The following is a 22,728-nucleotide window of genomic DNA, read 5'->3' as shown; positions in this document are numbered from 1 at the left end:
GTTGTGGGGGTGGGCTTCCTACCCCCAAATGATATCAGTTAGTTAGATTGTATATGGAGGATATGAGCCCTTTGATTTTCTAAGTTAGCCAAATAAAATGTATTCTGTAGGAAGTATTTTTTCCAACAACTGGAAAGCACTTGTCTTCAAAATAGTTTTGTCCAATTTGCTATGCTACCACATCAACATCAGAGTGACGTGTCATCCATTACAGCACCAGTCTGGTTTTCACCAACATCCAACAGTGTTTCATCATTCACTCCATCATTTGGATGCATTTAGATTTTAGAGAGTTGATGGATTCCACTACTGCAGACAAACCCGAACAGCAAGATGTCCTCCACCACACCTCCCAAGCAGGGTTAAGAGACACAGAAAGGGGGCCAGACCTGAGTCAGAGGCTCTGGTTTATGATTGGCTCCACCTTCCCAATGTGAGACCCCAGAAATCACTTAAACTCTCATCTTCTTAATCCCCTGTATTCTCAGAGTCTGGTCTAGCATCTCTCAGAGTCTGGTCTAGCATCAGACACAAAGTAGATGTCAAACTGAATGAGTCTTTGGAACTTGGTCTCATCATCTACAAAATGGTTAAATTACTAGTTGTTTTGAAGGGCTGTCATCAAAGTCTAATACTATAGTAGTATTAGTAGTCTCAATCATTTCTAAATACAGGGAACACTGGAATGTTGGAAATATTCTATATGTACTAAACATTCTGTATCTTCATGTGGGTGGTAGTTACACTTAATTCATTTTCTATTGCTGTGTAACAAACCACCACAAACTTAAGCAGCTCAAAAACAAGGGACATTTATTATCAAGAGTTCTGTCAAGAGTCCAAGGCAAGGCACAGCAGGATTCTCAGAGTCTCACATGGTGAAATCAAGCTGTCAGCAGGGCTGTGCTCCTTTCTGAAGATGAGAGAAATCTGCTTCCAGGCTCATTCAAATTTTTGGCCAAAACTATGGAAAGAACCTAGATGTCCATCAACAGATGAACAGATACAGAAGATGCAGTGTGTGTGTGTATGTGTGTGTGTGTGTGTGTATATATATAATGGGATACTATGCAGCCATCAAATAAAATGAAAGCTTGCCATTTGCAACGATGTGGATGGAACTAGAGGGTATTATGTTAAGTGAAGTAAGTCAATCAGAGAAAGACAATTATCATATGAGCTTTCTGATATGAGGAATGTAGGACGCAGGGTGAGGGGTTGTGGGGGCTAAGGAAGGAAAAAATGAAATAAGATAGGACCGGGGAGGGAAACAAACTGTAAGAGACTCTTAATCTCAGGAAACAAACTGAGGGTTGTTGGGGGGTAGGAGGGAGGGATAGGGTGGCTGGGATATCGACACTGGGAAGGGTATGTGCTACAGTGAGTGCTCTTAATTGTGTAAGACTGATGATTCACAGACCTGTACCCCTGAAATAAATAATACATTATGTGTTAATTAAAAAAATAAAAAATAAAAAAAACAATTGTTGGCCAGATTCAGTTTCTTGTGGTTACAAGACTGAGTTTTTTGTTTCCTTGGTGATCATCAATCAGGGAATGCCCTTCAGTTCCTAGAACCTGCCTACCTTTGTGGCCACATGGTCCCCTCCACCTTTAGACTCGGTAACAAAGTATCTCCCTTACATGGAAGCCTTCTCACACTTCAAGTCTCTTCAAGAAGAACCTGGTTCCTGTTGAGGGCTTATCCAATTAGGTCAGGTTTACCTAGGATAGCATATTTTTTAAAAGTCAACTTTGTTACATAATCAAATCATGGGAGTGATATCCCATCATATTTGCAGGTCCTTTCCACACTCAAGAGAAAAAGAATTATATATGGGCATGGGTCCCTGGGAGTCATCTTAGAAGTGAACTACCACAGCTACAAAGACAGATATAAATGTAAATTTCCATTGTACTATATATTTACAATCCATGCATTCTACTGTCTGTAAGATACCCCTCAAAAGATAAAATAGCAAAGGGCTACAAAGATGTGTTTATTCTATTTGATCTAGTTTTATCCCAAACTCCCAGTAAGCTCCCCCAAAAATGAGCTCTAGTTCAGTTGGTGAGGTTAGAAGCCATGAAGGCTTTTATTAGGTTATAATAGTCTAGGGACCACAGTACAGGTGTTAATGAAAAGTCAACAGCAATTCTGACACTGGGAAAGCCTGTCAGAAACCAGATCTTGTCCCTATGGTTCCTTAATTTGACTAGAATTATACCTATGCTTGGGGGTAGAGAGGTAATCTTGAACAATTCAGCAGACTAAATATGCTTCTTAGAATAATTTTAACTTGTAGGAAAATAAGTTAACTAATACATTTAAAAAGCTGGTAAGGAAAAAAAGCCTTCAAAAAACAGGATTCATAAGTAAAATAATAAAAGTAGAAAGACTATAAACCTTTCCAAGGCCAGGGCAAAGAAAATACAAGATGGATCTGAAATATCTTGTGGGGCCAGAAAATAAGGAAGTGCTTACACCAGAAAGTGGGGGGGTAGGGAATGACAGCATGTCAAAGGGGCACAGGAGCCTAATGGAAGAAGTCCCCAATTGCCAAAACCAGAGCAATTAGAGCAACAAAACAAATAACAATTGAATTAAGTAATAACCTAAAGAATGAAATAAATAATCATGAGTCATAAGCCTGTAATGGCATAATTAGACAAACAGGAAAAAGGGGACAACTCTTTCTTATGGAAAAATTCCAATTAATAACTGTCTTAGGAATGAGAGATTAAAAAATGAGGATTACATACTACAGAAATAATTTCTGCTGGCAAGATCTACTAATGAATGTAAAAATTAGTGGGTGAAAGTGTAAGCAGAAACAGGACATTTACATCCTATTTTAATATAGAGACATCTGGAGAGTAGTTTCCTGTGGCTACTATAGCAAGTTACCACATATTTAGTGGCTTAAAACAACACAAATTTATTCTCTTTCCATTTTGGAGGCCAGAAGTCCAAATTCCATATAACTGGGCCAAAACCAAGGTCTCAGTAAGGCCATGCTCTCTCGGGAGGAGCTAGGGAGCAATTTGTCTCCTTGCCTCTTGTAGGGCTGTGTTCTCTGGCTCATAGCCCCTTTCTCCACATGTTAAGCCAGCAGCTCGGCATCCTCAAGTCTCTCCCTGCTTCTGTTGTCACACAGCCTTCTGCTTCTGTATGAAATCTCCCTCTGCCTCCCTCTTAAAAGGACACTTGTGGTTGCATTTAGGGGACACTCAGATTATCCAGATAATCTCTCCCCATTTCTAGACCCTTAACTTAATCACATATGCAAAGTTTCCTTTACCATCCATATACAGCAACATTCACAAATTTGAAAGACTAAGATCTGGATATCTTTGGGGCCATTATTCAGTCTTCCACCGTCTCAAAGCATCTCTCCAGAATACAGAATAAATATAAAGAGGAGAGAACCCTGGCAGACACCATGTGAACCTAGTGATCAAAGGTAACATCGTTAACAATACCTATCAACATCATGTACTTTGCTAAAAGGACACAGCATCATTTCTGTTCTGTTCTTCCAAAAATGCATGGTCTCATTCCAATCATTAGAAAACATTAGACAAATCCAAAGCTAGAAACATTCTAAAGAATATCTGACCAATGCTCTTTAAAGTTAAGAGTCACCTAAGATAATGTCATAGAGGGAAGACTAAGGAAACACGGTGACTAAATGCAATGTGGGATCCTGCACTGGATTCTGGAACAGAAAAAGGACATGAGTGGAAAAACTGATGAAATCTAAACAAACCCTACAGTGTAGTTAATAATATTGTACTGATGTTAAAATCTTAGTTTTGAAAGTATTATGTGGTTATATAAGATGTTAGCATAAGGGGTAGCTGGGTGTAGGCTACACAGGAACTTTGTACTATTTCTGTAACTCATATGTAAGTTTAAAATTATCTAAAAACCAAAAAAAAAACAGTGTTAAAAAAAAAAGAGGAAGGAAGGAAGAAGGGAGGAAGATAAAGAGGAAGAGAAGGATGCGAGCCCATGGCTTAGGGTCTTTGAGTGCACCCTGCTGGTAACAAGTGTGAACTGCAGTGAAGTTCTCCTAAACTGGGTCTAATTATATAAAGCAATTGCCCTTCTCTTTTCTCTCCAATTATGTTCCAGCTCTGAGATGGTCTTCTCAAAGCCAGGCTATTATGCTCCTATTGATTTATGGTTCCTTTCATCCTCTAAAAATCCATCAAGGGGATGGGATGCCTATGTGGCTCAAACAGTTTAACATCTGCCTTCAGCTCCGGTCATGATCCCAGGGTCCTGGGATCAAATCCCACACTGGGCTCCCTGTTCAGCGGGGAGCCTGCTTCTCCCTTTGTATGTCACTCTCCCTGCTTGTGCTTTCTCCCTCTCTCTGACAAATAAATAAAATCTTAAAAAAAAAAAAAAAAAAGATTTCCCTTCTGGGGGAAAAAAAAAAAATCCATCAAGTGATTGACTTCAGCTCAGGTCATGATCTCAGGGGCCTGGGACCCAGCCCAGCAAAGGCCTCCCTGCTCAACAAGGAGTTTACTTGTCTCTCTCCTTCTGCCCTTTCCCTCACTCATTCTCTCTCTCTAGTAAATAAATAAAATCTCAAAAATAAATAAATAAAAATAAAAATCCATCAAAAGTCTTGCTGGTTACTAAATCTGTCTTTTCTCTAAACAGAACAGTACATCACAAACCTACAACCACTTCTTGGCTGAACACCAAGACCTGTCAGGTGCACATAAACCATCTAAAGCTCCACTCATTGACTATCCCATTAGACACCCAGGGACAAGGCAGGCTAGGCAGAAGGTTGAGACTGTGGCAGAGAAAAAGTAGATGTGGTAGTGGGACGGGGCCTCCTGAGGTGTTGGACACGAGTGTGAGGAGTGCAGGACTGCGGGGGATAATACGGAGGGGGAGACCCAGGCAAATAAAAGTATTTCCACTGATGATGTTTCATATATGACTAGATTCACATGTATTATATACCCAGGCCCTGTGGCATCAGTGTTTGCAATATCTGTGTATGGGGGACTATACATATATGCTTTCAGCAGCTAAAAGGACTTCACCTACCATCTGCATAAGCTTCCTTAATAATATTCATCCTTTTTTCCTAAAAGTCACCATAGCTATTTACATCTACTCTGCAAAAAAACTAGAATATATACATTTACTCCAGAATTTCATTGTCTTACTTTTAATATCCCATACCAATGCATCAAAGTCACCTAGAAGGTTAAAACACAGATTCCTGGGTCCCATGCCCCAGAGTTTCTGATTCAGTAGCCTGAGATAAGACCTGAGAATCTGCAGTTCTAGCAAGTCCGCATGAATGCCAATGCTGCTAACGCAGAGATCACACTTTGAGAAAACTGCCATTAACTAACCCAATGCTTCTGATTTCAAAAATTCCTATGACAATTTTATACACATTCTTGAGTATCTCTAGTGCACCCATATTTGACAGAACTTCTGCAATAATGGATACATTTTATCAAAAATGCTGTCCAAGGGGTGCCTGGGTGGCTCAGTCATTAAGCGTCTGCCTTCCACTCAGGTCATGATCCCAGAGTCCTGGGATCAAGCCCCACATCAGGCTCCCTGCTCCACAGGAAGCCTACTTCTCCCTCTCCCTCTGCTGTTCCCCCTGCTTCTGTTCCCTCCCTCACTGTCTCTGTCAAATAAATAAATAAAATCATTAGAAAAATAAATAAATAAAATAAAATGTTGTTCAACATGTCAGCCACTAGTTACACATGGCTCCTGAAGATGTGTGACTTAAGAACTAAATTTTAGACTTTATTTTATTTTTGTATTTAGTTATTTCATTAACTTAAATAGCCAAGTAGCTACCATATTGGACAGTATAGCACTGAAGGCTCCTGAGGAGCCAATCAGAGAGAGGAAAGGAGGAAGAAGATGACTTTTACAGGAGTATAAATAGCAAAGCCCAAGATTATACACATAAGATCTGATTTATTTTAATCAAAAAGCTCTTTCAGTATTTTCAATTGTGCCCAGAAGTATATCCATGGCATACTAATTTAATGTCCATGGCATATTAAAAGGAGGAAAAAAGTTTTTATAACATTAGTGAAACCACAGAGCCTCACCCATTTAGTAAGAAAAACAACAAATCATCATGCTCCTTCCTTTTTACCTTTTATTCTCCTGGGAATCACAGTCACCCAATCAGGTCCACTGGAGTTGATTGGCATTTTGATATTGACACCACTTTAGAAGGAATAAAAACAGTACAAGCTTAGATTCAAGAACATTTATTTTCTAGTATATGTGTATCTTCATTTGCAAATAAAAAAACAGGTATGATTTCACAGAACCCTAAGATGAAATACCCTTATAAATGTTAATCAGCACAATTCATAAACTATGTCTCTTATAATAAGCAGGTTATATAGATATATAAACTGAATAAAAATTAAATAGGTTTTTAATTTTTCACTGCTTACCAGTGACAGTATAAGCTCCAAAATGACAAATTCTGGTCCGAATTACTTATTCCCCTTGGACTCGGAAAATGGCTCACACTGATGAGAATGTCACTATCTAATTTTCAGGCTACAAATCCTTGTAGAATTCAGTCGCATGTCCGATTCCTTAGGCCTTGCTCAGAGCAGAGACAAGTCCCTACTGAAGACACCTGTCCCCAGATACATGCTTGCAGTACTCTGTTCATCATTACTATGACTCTGGAGTGTCTCTTTCCAAAACATACACTCCTCAAAGACACAGACTATGTCTCACTCACCTTTTGTCTTCAGCACTTAGCACAGGCCCTGGACTAGAGTCCAGGCTTGGAAAATATTTGATGGAAGGCTGTGTGAGAAAGTGGGGGAGAGTCGAGTCCAGGGGGAAAGTACTGAAAACTTGCTATAACTATGCCAGAAACCGGGTCACAATAATTACCTCCTATGCTTAGACCAAAAACAAAATAAAATGCTAACTTTCTAAATTCTTTTTAATTTTATTTATTTATTTGACAGAGAAGGAAAGAGAGAACAAGCGGGGAGAAGAGCTGGCAGAAGGAGACAGAGAGGCAGGTGCCCAGCTGAGCAGGGAGCCTGATGCAGGGCTCGATTCCAGGACCTGAGATCACAACCTAAGCCAAAAGCAGACGCCTAATCAACTGAGCTACCCAGGCTCCCTGGAATTAAACATTTTTTTAATAAAATAAAATAAATAATTCTTGGGGCGCCTGGGTGGCTCAGTCAGTTAAGCATCTGACTCTTGGTTTTGGCTCAGGTCATGATTTCAGGATCATTAGACTGAGCCCCAAGTCAGGCTCCCTGATCAGCACAAAGCCTGCTTAAGATGCTCTCTCCCTCTCTCTCTGCCCCTCCTACTGCATGTGCTTTCTCTCTCTCTTCTCCTCTCCCTCAAATAAATAAATAAACCTAGAAAAAATAAAGAGTAATAACTCTTAAGCTTCTACCATGTGCCTGGCACTGTCCTAGATGTCAGGGATATAACAGTACACAAAACACACAGCATCTCCTCCTTCATGGAACTGACATTCTAATGGGGGAGAGAAATAAAAAAAAAACAAAGAAGGGCAGTACAGTTGGCCCTTAAACAACATGGGTTTGAACTGTGCAGGTCCATTTATGCATGGATTTTTTCCAATAAATACAGTACAGTACTGTAAATGTTCCTTATGATTTTCTTTTCTCTAGCTTACTTTACTGTAAGAATGAAGTACATAACATATGTAGCATATGAAATATGTGTTAATCAACTGTAAGGGTTCCAGTCAACAGTCAGATATCAGTAATTCAGCTTTTAGGGAGTCAGAAATTAGAGCAGATTTCGGACAGAGTCTGTGGGTGACTGGAGCCCCCCATGCCTGTGGTTTTCAGGCTCAACTGTATCGAGCACTAACTAGAAAATAGCTTAAATAAGTGGCATTTAAGAGAAGACATGACTTCTAAAATAGCATAAATAGACCACTTTCATGAGAAAGCCTTGAGGTAAAGAAAAGAAGAAAATTTCCCCCTTGTAATTTTCTTGTAAAAATGTTTAATATCAATTTGGTCACGGAGAAACAATAAAGGAGCAAATACAAACTAAGGGACAACCTATAAAACAATGACATCAAAATTATTTTTTAAACTTTTTAAAAAGATATTATTTATTTATTATTTATTTGAGAGACAGAGAGAGAGAGAAAGTATGAGTAGCAGAGAGGGGGGAGGAGAGGGACAAACAGACTGCTGATAGCAGAGCCCAACCCAAATTCTTAATATTGCAAAAAACAAGCTAGAGACCTCTTCCAAATTAAAAGAGATTAAAGAGATAACTAAACACACTATGTACAATCATAGGTTAGAGTAGTTAAAATACATCTATTTTTTTTTCTTTTTAAGATTTATTTCTTTGAGAGAGAGAGTGGGGGGCGGCGTAGAGAGAGAGGGATGAAAAGTCTTAAGCACAGACCACACTGAGCATGGAACACGACACCCAGCTTGGTCTCAAGACTCTGAGATAAGGACCTGAGCAGAAACCAAGAGTCCTACGCGCTTAACCCACTGCACCACCAAAAGAAAAAAACAAAAACATAGATTAATAAAAACAAAAATAAATAAGTAAATCTTTTTGAAAAATAAAAAGGGGCACCTGGGTGACACAGGCACTTGAGCACGCAACTTTTGGTTTTCGCTCAGGTTATGATCTCAGGGTGGTGGGATTGAGCCCCATGTGAATGTGGACTTGGCTTAAGATTCTCTTTCCCTCTTCATCTGCTTCATGCTCATACTCTCTCTCTCTAAAATAAACAGATACATCTTTATAAAATAAAAAAGACAGCCATAAAGGACATTACTGGGACAACCAGAGAAACGTGAGTAAGCACTATGTATTAGATATCAGTATTGTATCAGTGATAAATGCCCTAAGTGTGGTAACTCTGCTCTGGTAACATACTGGACAGTGCATGTGCTAGGAGACTCATACTGATAGGTGCAACACCATGATGTCTGTAACTTACTCTCAAATGGTGGGTGGTAGGGGATGGGGGTAGGGGGAATTACACAAAGACATCACCTACAGAAAGCAAGAGAAAGCAAATGTAGCAAAATAGTAACAACTGTACCACCTACAGAGAGAAAGCAAATGTAGCAAAATAGTAACAACTGTAAATCTAAGTAACAGACAGGTGGATGTTCATTCTTACTATTCCTGTAGTGTTTCTAATGACTCGAAAGGTTTTTTTTAAACACAAACTTAGAAAGAAAAAGATTAAATTATGCTGGAAATAGATGGGAAGCTTTTCACATGAGAAGCTCATTCTTTCAAAAGGCCTTCCTTTATACTAATAAGATCATTTAAGCTAAGTACTGTTGTTCTTTCTAAAACCAACACTTTTTTCCCTCAGGAGTGAAGAACCAAAGATGAGAGCACTTTAATTGTCCAGTTGTAATTTAGGGAACCAAAGACCAAGGCTAAGCTTCTTAATCCTTTCTGAATTAAGCAATGTTGTAAGCCACCAAGCGAAAAAGGTAAAAATGGTTATCAGTCTAACATATTCAGGCCATGCACTCAAAACAGTACACCCAAGGACACCTCAAAAGATCAATTTCAATCTTTTGCTTTTTCTCCTCAGTTAGCTGGTACAAAACAGAGAAAACAAGGCAAAAATAAAATCAGCATCAGTACTATCAAATGTTTAGTTTTCAAAAATGCCACCTCAACACTATTTTCCCAGCAAACTTCCAGGAACTAGAAATTCCTAATGATTCTACTACAAAGTGATTCTCCCACAAAAAGCCATCAGCTAGACTTATCCAGGATATGCAAGTAAGGACAGGGACATACATTATTTCATCCTTCATGACTCATAGGTGTTTTCTGGTTTTTAATGGTAGGATTTGGTGTCAGGAATATTCTCAAATTTTACAAATTCTCTAGCCTTTTTCCCACTTTTTCCACATGGAATTTCAATAAATTACAAGCTATACTTCCTCTGTTTTGCTAAGCCACTAAGTGGGCTGACAACACAACTCTAAAAGGGGAGTAACTGAGCAGTGTTCACACACTGGCAAAAAGTACACAGAACTGAAATAATCTGTTGACCGTCACTGATAAAGAGTTTGTCTGAGATCAAACCCAAGATAAACTAAAGCTAAAGTCCTTGTGTGCAGAGTTTTTCTCTACACTGAAGTAGCAGGAAATACATTGAGTAGTGCTCCCTCTGCTGGCCTTCTAACAGCATGGCATGGGTCCCCCAAATAACGTATTTAAAACTGGTCAGACCAGGGCACCTGAGTGGCTCAGTGGGTTAAGCCTCTGCCTTCCAAGACTCAGGTCATGATGGCTCTGCTCAGAGGGGAGCCTGCTTCCCTCTCTCTGCCTGCCTCTCTGCCTACTTGTGATCTCTGTCTGTCAAATAAAAAAATAAAACCTTTAAAAACAAAAACAAAAACAAAAACTGGTCAGACTAAAAGCTGACTCCAGAAGTGAAAAATCAAAGGCCTTTATTATAGAAGCTCCTATAGACTTATATACCATATGGGAGGCACTTCTCCCCCACTGAGGAAAGAGAGGACATAAAACAAAAAAATTTTTAGGGCTGCCTAGATGTATTCAACAAAACTACCCCTCTGCCAGGGAATATTTTTAAATTATGTATTTCATTAAAAAATAAAAGACATTTTTACATTCTTTCAAATAATGGGACATTTTGGCCATATGCTTTCTTACTTTTTTTCCTTAGGCATGCTATTTTACTTCAGAACTACATGGGATGTTGAAGAAAACATCTTCATTTGAACTGATCCCACATACATTCTATTCTGCACACTATTCCATATATTGATCATTATACTGAAAAAGTTTTATACTTTTGTTCAAAAACAAATTTGTACACAGTAAAACAAAAATTTCAACAACTATTAATTTTAAAAATAGAGTTTGCTATGATACTCCTAGCTTCCCATTCTTATCATTAAATCAACCCAGCAATGTTATCATATTCAGTCTGTTTTCTTTTTTTTTTAAGATTTTATTTATTTTTTTGATAGAGAGATACACAGTGAGAAAGGGAACACAAGCAGGGGGAGTGGGAGAGGGAGAAGCAGGCTTCCTGTGGAGCAGGGAGCCCAATGCGGGGCTCGATCCCAGGACCCCAGGATCATGACCTGAGCCAAAGGCAGATGTTTATTTAACAACTGAGCCACCCAGGCACCCCCATAGTCTTTTTTCTATCAATACATGTTTATGTGATTTTAACAACTGATAATATGCCAATTAAACTTTTTTTATTTTATTAGACATGAAGCTAAACCATTGGCCTGACTACAAGTCCTCCAGTTCTTGGATGATTTTTTTTATTTGTTCTGTGAATAAGTTATTTTTCTTACACAGCTCTAGATATGCTGTGTAGTTCTGAAGTAAAACATAGATATGAGGGTAAAAAACCAAAAACTCAAGGGTAAAAAGGCTTTAATTTGAACTGGAATGAGCTCTTAGTTTCACTTTTTAAAAATTATTCACAAGGAGGCACCTGGCTGGCTTAGTCAGTGAGTCAATGGAGCATGCAACTTGATCTCAGGGGTTCAAGCCCCACATTGGGTGCAAAGATTACTTAAAAATAAAAAGAACCTATTACTCCCACAGCACCTGCTCGTTGTTCTGTGTCCCTGCCAGTGGCCCCTCTGTGTTTCCAAACTTGGTTTTATAATTACAATCCATACGTCCTAGTGACATTGTGCTTTAGTAAAAATGCCTGTTTTCCAATTCTTTGATGTACATTAGATATTCTCAACAGGGCAATACACTTTGGTTTTGAGATCTTCCTTTTTCCATTTTTCTTTGAAGTAAATATGCATATATATATATATATATATATATATATATATATATATATTTAGTTCTGACTTAATTCTGTTATTTATCATAAGGGGTTTAACTAATGAAGTAAAGTTGCACACCTATGACTTAAAACACACACACACACACACACAAATTAAAAAATCAAAAAAAATAAAAAGAACCTAAATAAATTAAAAATAAATAAATAAAAACTATTCACAAAATACAAATATTTATTTTCTTATTCACTACCTCTCCCAAACTGGGCCAAGTTCAGAGAAATATATGAAGGAAATAACCAAAACAAGAAAGTCTCCTAACTGAGACAAAAACAGTGGGAAAGGACCCTTAAATTAGCCCCTAGAACAAGAAGCACGTACCTCTGGAAGAAAGCATTCTCTGTAGCAGTTAGAAGGCCCTTCAGGTATCCACCTTTGAAATGGTTAATTCTACTACTGCATGGGAGCTTCTTTGGTTTGAAGCAGAACCAGGGTTCTCCAGTATAGAGATCTGTAAAGTTACACAGGGGCAGATTCCCAGGAAGACACACATTGCACTCCGTGGTTTCAGAAATTCTTCCTGAACGGAAGAGACTCTTGAAATAGACCCTGTGTGGTTTCTCTTCCTGTAGGTGCTGTAGAACTCTGATCCCTTCAGTGGGATGGACGAGAGATATGGACACTTTAACCTTGCCCGGCCAGAGCAAAGTGAAAAAGACTTTGTAAAACCCATTCTGGTAGTCTACCACTCTGCCCACAGCCCCTGCCTGCAGCTTAGGCGAGTGGATTCTGGCCTGCAGGTAATCTCCACCATATTTCTTGGGTTTTCTTTGAAAATCCTGTACGTGAACCAGCACTTCTAGCTGGCTTCCCACCTTGAAGAAGGCTGCAGAGTTCAAGATAACAAAGTAGCTGGAAGAAGGGTCAGTGCTCTTCAGAAAGGGGACCGGACCCATATCAGGCACCTGCCATTGTAGGGCAGCCAGCAAGGAGTCCTCCTCCATGCGCTCCCGGCTAGACAGAGTCTGATGCTCATAGCCACAGTAAGGATTCCGGTTAACTCCTGTCACCTGGGAGGAAACAAACTGTCCACTACTGTCGATGAATGTGGCTGAAACAGTCTCATGGTCCAAGTACTGAAGAGAAAAAAAAAACACAAAAACAGAAACCACAGACAGCTATAATAAATTTCCTTATATCAACCAAATGCACCTCTGCTTCAGTTTAACTTTAATAAAACTACTTGGGATGACATTGCTTCAAAAATCAGAGTTCACTACTTTTACAGAGCTACCTTCTTGTAACACAGTGAAATCAAGATGAGGAATAAAGTCATAGGGAGATCTCCACACTTCTATGAATTTTACCTCCAGGAGCTTGATCAGGTTCCCAGAGTCAATATAAGTGGGGAAAAAAACCCTCATGGTTCCAGCAGAAGAAGAAAAGGAATCATTTGGAAATACAACAGAGCATTCTGTTCTTGACAAGGTCTGCCCTTAAGAGAAACTATTTTACCAAAGCCTAATCTCTTGGGGTTTCATCAGCACCTAACCAAACTGGGGTAAGGACATACCCAGGTCCAGCCCATTCTAACCATCTATCCAACTTGAGGTGTATAAGTGAAGACTGAGAAGAACTTTTTTTTTTCCTAAGATTTTAGTTATTTATTTGACAGAGACAGAGCAAGAGAGGGAACACAAGCGAGGGGATTGGAAGAGGGAGAAGCAGGCTTCCCGCTGATCAGGGACCCCCCCCCAATTCAGGGCTTGATCCCAGAACCCTGGGATCATGACCTGAGCTGAAAGCAGACATTTAATGACTGAGCACCCAGGCACCCCTGAGAAGCACTTCTGAAATTCATAGCCCAGTAGCAAAGGCTCACCAAAGGACTGAGACTTACTCATAGGACTATAAAACACTTCACTTCCCCCACACCTCACCATCTCACAACTAAAAGCTTATTTATCAGAGCTCCTTTTACTCAGTACATCACATTCAGCTTTCAACAAAAAACTGTAAGACATACTAAAAGACAAAAAACATAGCTTGAAAACACAAATCAAACATCAGAACCAGGGGCACCTGGGTTGCTCAGTGGGTTAAGCCTCTGCCTTTGGCTCAGGTCATAATCTCAGGGTCCTGGAACTGGGCTCCGAATCGGGCTTTCTGCTTAGCAGGGAGCATGCTTCCCCCTCCAACCCCACTGCCTGCCTCTCTGCTTACTTGCGATCTCTGTCAAACAAATAAATAAAATCATTTAAAAAAAATCAGAAGCAGACTCAGATATGACAGGGTTGTAGGAATAATGAGCCCAGTAATTTAAAACAGCTATGATTTATATGTTAAGACCTCAAAGGGAAAAAGCAGACAACATGAAAGAACAGACGGGCACTGCAAGAAGGTGGAAATTCCGAGAAAGAATGAAAAAGAAATGCCAAGAACAAAGAATCCAAAAATGGACTCTCAACTCTATGCTCAACTAATTTCAACAAAGCAGAAAAGAATAGCCAATGGAAAAAAGATGGTCTTGGGGAACCTGGGTGGTTCAGTCAGTTAAGCATAGGCTTTCAGCTCAGGTCATGGTCCCAGGGTCCTGGGATCAAGCCCCACATCAGGCTCCCTGCTCAGCAGGGAGTCGGCTTCTCTCTCTCTTTCTGCTGCTCCCTCTGCTGTGCTCTCTCATGCTCTCTCTCTCTGTCAAATAAATAAACCTTTAAAAAAATTTTTTTACAAAGATGGTATCTTCAACAGATGGTGTTGGGAAAACTGGACAGCTACATGTAGAAGAACAAAACTGGACCATTCTCTTACGCCATATACTAAAATAACCTCAAAATGGATGAAAGATCTAAATGTAAGACAGGAATCCATCAAAATCCTAGAGGAGGGGCGCCTGGGTGGCTCAGTGGGTTAAGCCGCTGCCTTCGGCTCAGGTCATGATCCCAGGTCCTGGGTTCGGGCCCCACATCGGGCTTTCTGCTCAGCAGGGAGCCTGCTTCCTCCTCTCTCTCTGCCTGCCTCTCTGCCTACTTGTGATTTCTCTCTGTCAAATAAATAAATAAAATCTTTAAAAAAAAAAAATCCTAGAGGAGATCACAAGCAGCAACCTCTTTGACCTCAGCCACCGCAGCTTCTTGCTAGATATGTCTCTGGAGGCAAGGAAAACAAAAGCAAACATGAACTATCAGGACTTCATCAAGATAAAAAGCTTTGTTGCACAGCAAAGGAAACAGTCGACAAATCCATAAGACAACCTACCGAATGAGAGAAGATATGTGCACATCTTCAGATAAAGAACTAGTATCTAGAATCTATATAAAAAACCTACCAAACTCAACACCAAAGAACAAACAATACAATCAAGAAGTGGGCAGAAGACATGTACAGTCACTTCTCCAAAGAAGACATCCAAATGGCCAACAGACACATGAAAAAGTGCTCAACATCACTAGGCATTAGGGAAATATGAATCAAAAACACTGTGAGATACCACCTCACACCAGCCAGAATGGCTAAAATGAACCAGTCAGGAAACAACAGACATTGGCAGGATGTGGAGAAAGGGAAACCCTCCTACACTGTTGGGAATGCAAGCTGGTGCAGCCACTCTGGAAAACCGTATGGATATTCCTCAAAAAGATGAAAATAGAGACACCTTATAAGCCAGCAATTGCACTAATATGTATTTATCCAACGCCTACAGTGATCCAAAGAGGCATCTGCACCCCAATATTTATAGTAACAATGTCCACAAAAGCCAATCTATAGAAATGCCCATCAACAGATGAACAGATAAGGAAGATGTGATATGTATGTATAATGGAATATTACTCAACCATAAAAAATGAAATCTTAAAATTTGCAACAATGTGGATAGAACTAAAGGGTATTATGCTAGGTGAAATAAGTTAATCAGAGAAAGACAATTATATGATTTCACTCATATGTATAATTTAAGAAACAAAACAGAGGATCAAAGAGAAAGGAGGGGAAAATAAAGATGAAATCAGAGAGGGAGACAAACCATGAGAGACTCTTAAGGAAACAAACTGAGGGCTGCTGGAGAGGAGGTAGGTAGGGGTTTGGTGTAACTGGGTGATGGGCATTAAGGAGGGCAGTTGATGTAATGAGCACTGGGTGTTAAATGCAACTGATGAATCACTGAACTCTGCCTCTGAAACTAATAATACACGGTACGCTAATTACTTGAATTTAAATATAATAAAGTGGGGCGCCTGGGTGGGCTCAGTGGGTTGGGCCGCTGCCTTCGGCTCAGGTCATGATCTCAGAGTCCTCGGATCGAGCCCCACATCGGGCTCTCTGCTCTCTCGGGGAGCCTGCTTCCTCCTCTCTCTCTGCCTGCTTGTGATCTCTCTGTCAAGTAAATAAATAAAATCTTTTAAAAATAAATAAATAAATAAATAAATATAATAAAGTAAAATTTAAAAACCCTACCAAAAAAAAAAAAAGGAAAAAGGAAATGCCAGACAAAGCAGAGAGAATTTTTAAGGAGAAAAAATACTCTGTATGATTACTATAATGAATTACTATATGTATAATTATATAATTATAATGAATTACTATATGTATAATGACATCTGTCATTACTATAATGACAGATGTCATTATATATTTGTCTAAACCTATAGAATATACAATACCAACAGAGAACCCTAGGGCGGTGCACTATGGCCCTTGGATGATTATGGTAGGTCAAGGTAGGTTTTTCCTTGGTTAAAAAAATGTACCATTCCAGGGGCGCCTCTTGGCTCAGTCGTTAAGCACCTGCCTTGGGCTCAGGTCATGATCCCGTGGTCTTGCTCAGCAGGAAACCGGCTTCTCCCTCTACCAGTGCCCACTGCTTCCCCTAGTTGTGCTCACTTGCTTTCTCTCCCTGTCAGATAAATAAAATCTTTAAAAAAGAAAATGTACCATTCTGGTGAATAATGATAATGATGGGAGAGGCTAAGATGTAAAGGGGCCAAGAGCATATGGGAAATTTCTGTAATCTTCCTACTATAGTGTAAGCCCTGGTAGTTAATTTTGTTTTTGTTGGGCTTTTTTTTTTTTTTTTTTTGGTAATCCAAGTGCCTGAAATTTGACCTCAATTTTGATTGCCAAGGCATGCACTTCAAAGAGGTATCCACTTCTAAGACCCCTATCACAGAAAAACACAATGCCAGCCATAAGACTAGATAAAGAGCCAGGTCACCACCTCCCCCAACAGGCTCCTTTGCTTTAGAGATCTTGGTAGATTTAGATAAGTGACCATTTTCTGTGTTCTAAATTCCACTTTTATGTTTTAAATTCACCAAGAGAGTGAACCTGTGAAACCCCAGGCCCCTGTCCTTAGATTCCCCCCAAAACAGCAGAACCCCAGGTCCACACTCTTTATCTCTTTCTCTACCCATGACCTCACTGTGTTGCCCCAGGTGTGCTGTATACCCTCCAGAACCTATGAATAATAAAACTTGTTGTTTTTCAAAGTTTCCTGCTTGCAGTCATAGTAAGAGCCACAAGAGCCAGTCCAGCAACAACAGTGGTAATTAAGAGGCTGAGATCAGCACAAAACATTTCCTGTCAATTTTGCTTTAAGCCTACGAAAGACTCATTTTAGACCTAAAGACACCTGCAGATTGAGAATAAGGGGGTGGAGGTAGATGCAAATAGATATCAATAGAAAATTCAGTTCGAGTAGCAATCCTTTATTGGAAAAAGTACACTTTTTTGTTCTCATATTGTTTGTTGTTGTTGTTTTTTAAGCAGGCTCCATGCCCAGCACTGAGCCCACTGTGAGGCCTGAACTCAGGATCCTGAGATCGAGACCTGAGCTGAGATCAAGAGTCAGTCACTAAACCGACTGAGCCACCCAAACACCCTGGTTCTTGTATTGTTTTTCTTTGCTTGGTACCAGGGTAATATTGGCCTCATGAAATGATTTTGAATGTGTTCCCTCTATTCCATTATTAACATTTTTTTTTTAAGATTTTATTTATTTATTTGACAGACAGAGATCACAAGTAGACAGAGAGGCAGGCAGAGAGAGAGGAGGAAGCAGGCTCCCTGCTGAGCAGAGAGCCCGATGCGGGGCTGATCCCAGGACCCTGGGATCATGACCTGAGCCGAAGGCAGAGGCTTTAACCCACTGAGCCACCCAGGCTCCCCTGGTAACATTTTTTTTAAAAAGAATTCATTTATTTATTTGACAGAGAGAGACACAGCGAGGGAGGGAACACAAGCAGGGGCAGTGGAAGAGGGAGAAGCAGGCTTCCCACCGAGCAGGGAGCCCGATGCGGGGCTCAATGCCAGGACCCTGGGACCATGACCTGAGCTGAAGGCAGACGCTTAACGACTGAGCCACCCAAGTGCCCCCTATTGGTAACATTTGGATAAAGACTGTCATTTATTATGTATTTTAATGTTTGGTAGAATTCACCAATGAAACCATGGGGTCTTGGGCTTTTCTGTGCTGGGAGATTTTTGATTCCTAATTCAATCTCATTCTTATTATTGGCCTAAGAAGATTTTGTATCTCTTGGATTCAAGATTCATGATTCAATCTTGGTGACTTCTGGGTTTTTAGGATTTATCTGAGTTTATTCCTAAGTTATCTGATATTTTAGTATATAATTGTTTATAGTAATCTGTTACCACACAATGTGTTTCTGTGGGCATCTGTTGTATTGTTTTCTCTTCCATTTCTCATTTTGGTTTTTGAGTCTTCTGTTTCTTCTTAATGTTATTAAACCACTGCCAATATATATATTTTTAAACATCATTATTTTCAATATTACGTTATTATTTATTCTTGTCTCTATTTATTTGTTTCTGATTTGTTTCCTTCTCTACTAAATATTAGGTAAGTCTCTTCTTTTTCTAGTTCCTTGAGGTGTAAAGTTGTTTATTTCAACTTTTTTTTTAAATTTTTATGCTCTTTATTTTTATTTTTTTACAGATTTTATTTATTTGACAGAGAAAGAGAGAGCACACAAGCAGGGGGAGCAGCAGACAGAGGGAGGGGCTCCCTCTGAGCAGAGAGCCCCACATGGGGCTTGGTCCCAGGACACTGGGATCATGACCTGAGCCAAAGGTAGACACTTAACTGACAGAGCCACCCAGGCATCCCTTTTTTTTTGTTTAAGATTTTATTTATTTGAGGGGCTCCTGGGTGGTTCAGTGGGTTAAGCCTCTGCCTTCAGCTCAGGTCACGATCTCAGGATCCTGGGATCAAGCCCTCTGTTGGGCTCTCTGCTCAGCGGGGAGTCTGCTTCTCTCTCTCTCTCTCTGCCTGCCTCTCTGCCTACTTGTGATCTCTGTTTGCCAAATAAATAAATAAAATATTTTTAAAAAATTCATTTATTTGAGAAACACAGTGCACAAGTTGGGGTGAGGGGCAGAGGGAGAAGCAGACTGCCCCCTGAGCAGGGAGCCTGACATGGGGCTCAATCCCAGGACACTGGGATCATGACCCAAGCCGGAGTCAAACACTTAACTGACTGAGCCACCCAGGTGCCCCTCAAATTTTTTTCTTAAGACAAACACTTATAGCATAAATTTCACTCTAACATCTGCTTTTGCTTCATCCCATAGGTTTTGGAATATTGTCTTTTCCTTTTGTTTTGAGATAAATTTTGCTTTGCTAATTGCTTTCTTATTAGGTCAATTGCAGTAGTATAGTGCTTAATATTTACATATTAAATATTTAATATTTATAGTGTAGATTTTTCAGCTTTTATTGTTGATCTTTAGTTTTGTACCACTGTGGTTGAAAAATATACTTGGTGTGATTTCAGTTTCCATAAATTTTAATATTTGTTATGTCTCTTTTTATGATTTAACCAGGGTATTCTTCTGTGTGTACTTGAAGAAAATGTGTATCCTATTTTTCTTGGATGAAATGTTTTATATACATCTTTTATAACCATGTCTTCTGAAATATGCTTTAAGTTCTTGCTGAAAAAAATAACTTTAATGAAGGTACTTGTTTAAAATAAAGCATATCAGAAGAGAGGTGGTGGTGATGGGTGAAACACCTGAAAGGGATAAGAGAGTACATTTATGATGATGAGCTGAGTAATGATGTATAGAATTGTTGAGTCACTATATTGTACACCTGAAACTAATATAACACCGTATGTTAACTACACTGGAATTAAACTAAAAAACTTAATAATAAAAAAAATTTTTTTGCTTTTTTTTTTTTTAAGATTATTTATTTATTTATTTGACAGAGAGCGATCACAAGTAGGTAGAGAGGCAGCAGAGAGAAGGGGGAAGCAGGCTCCCCACCAAGCAGAGAGCCCAATGCAGGGCTCAATCCCAGGACCCTGGGATCATGACCTGAGCCAAAGGCAGAGGCTTTAACCCACTGAGCCACTCAGGCACCCCAAAATTTCACTTTAAACATAAAACTTTTCTAAAAAATTCTTTGGGGCATCTGGCTGGTTCAGCTGGTATAGAGCATGCAACTCTTGATATCAAGGTTGTGAGTTTGAGTCTCATGTCAGGTGTAGAGATCACTTAAAAATAAAAGATCTTTTTTAAAATAGTCTTTTGGGGTGCCTGAATGGCTCAGTTGATTAAGCATCTGCCTTCGGCTCAGGTCATGATCCTGGAATCCCAGGAAATATCCCCCGCATGGGGCTTCCTGCTTAGCAGGGAGTCTGCTTCTCCCTCTGCCCCCACCCTGGTCGTGCGCACGCTCTCTCTCTCTCTCTCTCTCTCTCAAATAAATAAAATCCTTTAAAAAAAAAAAAAGCAATAGAGGGAACAAAAATGACTGAAAATTTTGTCTTACCAGAATTAACATCAGCATGTAACAGCCTAAGACATTCCTTTTCTGTTCCCCTTTCAACAACTCATCAGGCATCTGTCCACAGACAAAAGGGCCTTTGTGGGAGTTGTGGGAAACAGTACCAGATGCCAAGAGACTGAGGCATCTCACCCACATGTGCATCTGGTAATAGGCAGACAGACTCAGCATAGGCTGCAGAAGAGCCAGTGAACCTGCCCCAACCCCTTATGGCCACAGTCAGGGAAAATCTGCAGATCCCAATGAATGAAAAAGAATGGGTAGAAATCCAGCTTTCCCTAGAGCAGGAGATTCCAGCATGCCCCTGGTGGTGCAGTGGAGTGGTAATCAGAAATTCTGCTGGTGCTGTTCCTCCCCAACACAACACAGTGCAGATGAACTCTCACAGCACCCTTTCCCAAGCAGGAAAAGGAGAGTGGGAGTTAATGCCCAACCATCCCTGTTGAGTGAGATGCCAGAGGGAAACCCATTTCTCTCCGGCAGCACCCAGAGTACTGAGACTGGACCTCCATAACTGGTGGGAGGGAGAAGATCAGGAAAAAGGCAAATGAGAATATCAAAGGGCATTGAAGGGATGCAGTTCCTGCTGACTGTGCTCAAAACTTTAGCAGGAAGCTGGTCCATAAGCCTAAGGGAGAACCTCACCTGACAATCTCCCCACTGAGCCCATGAGCAGCCCAACACCCTGAGTACTAAACTCACACCTCCTCTGACTCTGCAACAGCTCCTGGCATACACTTCCTAGGTAAGGTGGCAAGTGTTAAGTCTGATATATGAGTGCTATCAGAAAAACAGACTAATATCTATCAGCAAAGAAGAAACCAGAAACTTGAGTTATAGTGCCACTTTCTAGAAAACAAAAGAAGTTAACAACAGCTAGCCTGGTGGTTTATAAGACTCAGAAAAGAGATAAGAGCTTAAGAATTGTGTCACATGAAGAAGCGAAAATGTGGTGAAGACATAGCCACATAAGGAGAAGAAAACCCCGGATACTACCAGGACCAGCAGTCTACCCCATTTGAAGGTAACTAGCAAAGATTTGAGGAAGTATCTGCTACATTAGGCAAAAAGAGCAATGCAAACCTAAAAGAACATGAAAAATCCAGGAAACACATCATCACCTAAAGATAACAATAATCTTCCAATAACCTAACTCAAAGGCACAGAATTTAACAAGCTACATGATAAAGAATTCAAAATAGCTGGTTAAGGAAACTCAACAATTCAACCAAGTACATCAGCAAAATGAGAAATCTACAAAGAGAGAAATCATAAAAAAGAGGCAAACAGAAATGCAATGAATGCAATGAAAAATGCCACAGAGTGCATCTCTATGTAGAGGAGATCAAATGGAAGACATAATAAATGAGCTAGAAAACAAAAACTCTGAAATAACCTGATCAGAAATGAACAAGAAAAAGAGAATGAAAAAGAACACAGAATGCCTATATGATCTACAGGATAACATTAAATGTACAAATATTAGAATAATCAGGATTTGAGAAAGAGCAGATAGCCAGAAAGTTTATTTAAAAAGACAAGACAGGGGGGCGCCTGGGTGGTTCAGTGGGTTAAAGCCTCTGCCTTCGCTCGGGTCATGATCCCAGGGACCTGGGATCGAGCCTCACATCGGGCTTTCTGCTCAGCAGGCAGCCTGCTTCCTCCTCTGTCTCTCTGCCTACTTGTGATCTCTGTCTGTCAAATAAATAAATAAAATCTTCCCAAAAAAATAAATAAATAAATATTTAAAAATAAAAAGATAAAAGCTGTCAACTTTCCAAACCTGGGGATACAACTAGATGACCAAGTTCACAAAGCTAATAGATCACCCAATTATCTCAATGCAGAAAGACCTTCTCCAAGACAAAATATAATAACATTGTCAAAAACAAACACAGAGATGGGACGCCTGGGTGGCTCAGTTGGTTAAGCGGCTGCCTTTGGCTCAGGTCATGATCCCAGCGTCCTGGGATCGAGTCCCACATCGGGCTCCTTGCTCAGCGGGGAGCCTGCTTCTCCCTCTGCCTCTACCTACCACTCTGTCTGCCTGTGCTCATGCTCACTCCCTCTCTCTCTCTCTCTCTTTC

At 40.0% G+C, this 22,728-nt stretch overlaps 1 protein-coding gene across 11 annotated transcripts in view; it reads right to left on the bottom strand.

Annotated features, from left to right (window-relative positions):
• The window catches only part of NXPE3 (neurexophilin and PC-esterase domain family member 3), a 45,507-nt gene that overhangs the window by 7,661 nt on the left and 15,118 nt on the right, over nucleotides 1-22,728 (bottom strand). For all 11 annotated transcript variants that reach the window (XM_047723489.1, XM_047723501.1, XM_047723496.1 and 8 more), the window contains 2 exons: nucleotides 12,211-12,965; nucleotides 6,165-6,238 (listed from right to left, as the gene is read on the bottom strand). In XM_047723489.1, the coding sequence (XP_047579445.1) occupies nucleotides 6,165-6,238; nucleotides 12,211-12,965 (829 nt within the window). The remainder of the gene's footprint in view (nucleotides 1-6,164; nucleotides 6,239-12,210; nucleotides 12,966-22,728) is intronic.

The sequence above is a fragment of the Lutra lutra genome, chromosome 1 (assembly GCF_902655055.1).
Source record: "Lutra lutra chromosome 1, mLutLut1.2, whole genome shotgun sequence".
NCBI lineage: Eukaryota > Metazoa > Chordata > Mammalia > Carnivora > Mustelidae > Lutra > Lutra lutra.
The sequence above is the reverse complement of the archived record's forward strand: the minus strand, read 5'-3'. Positions and strand labels throughout refer to the sequence as shown.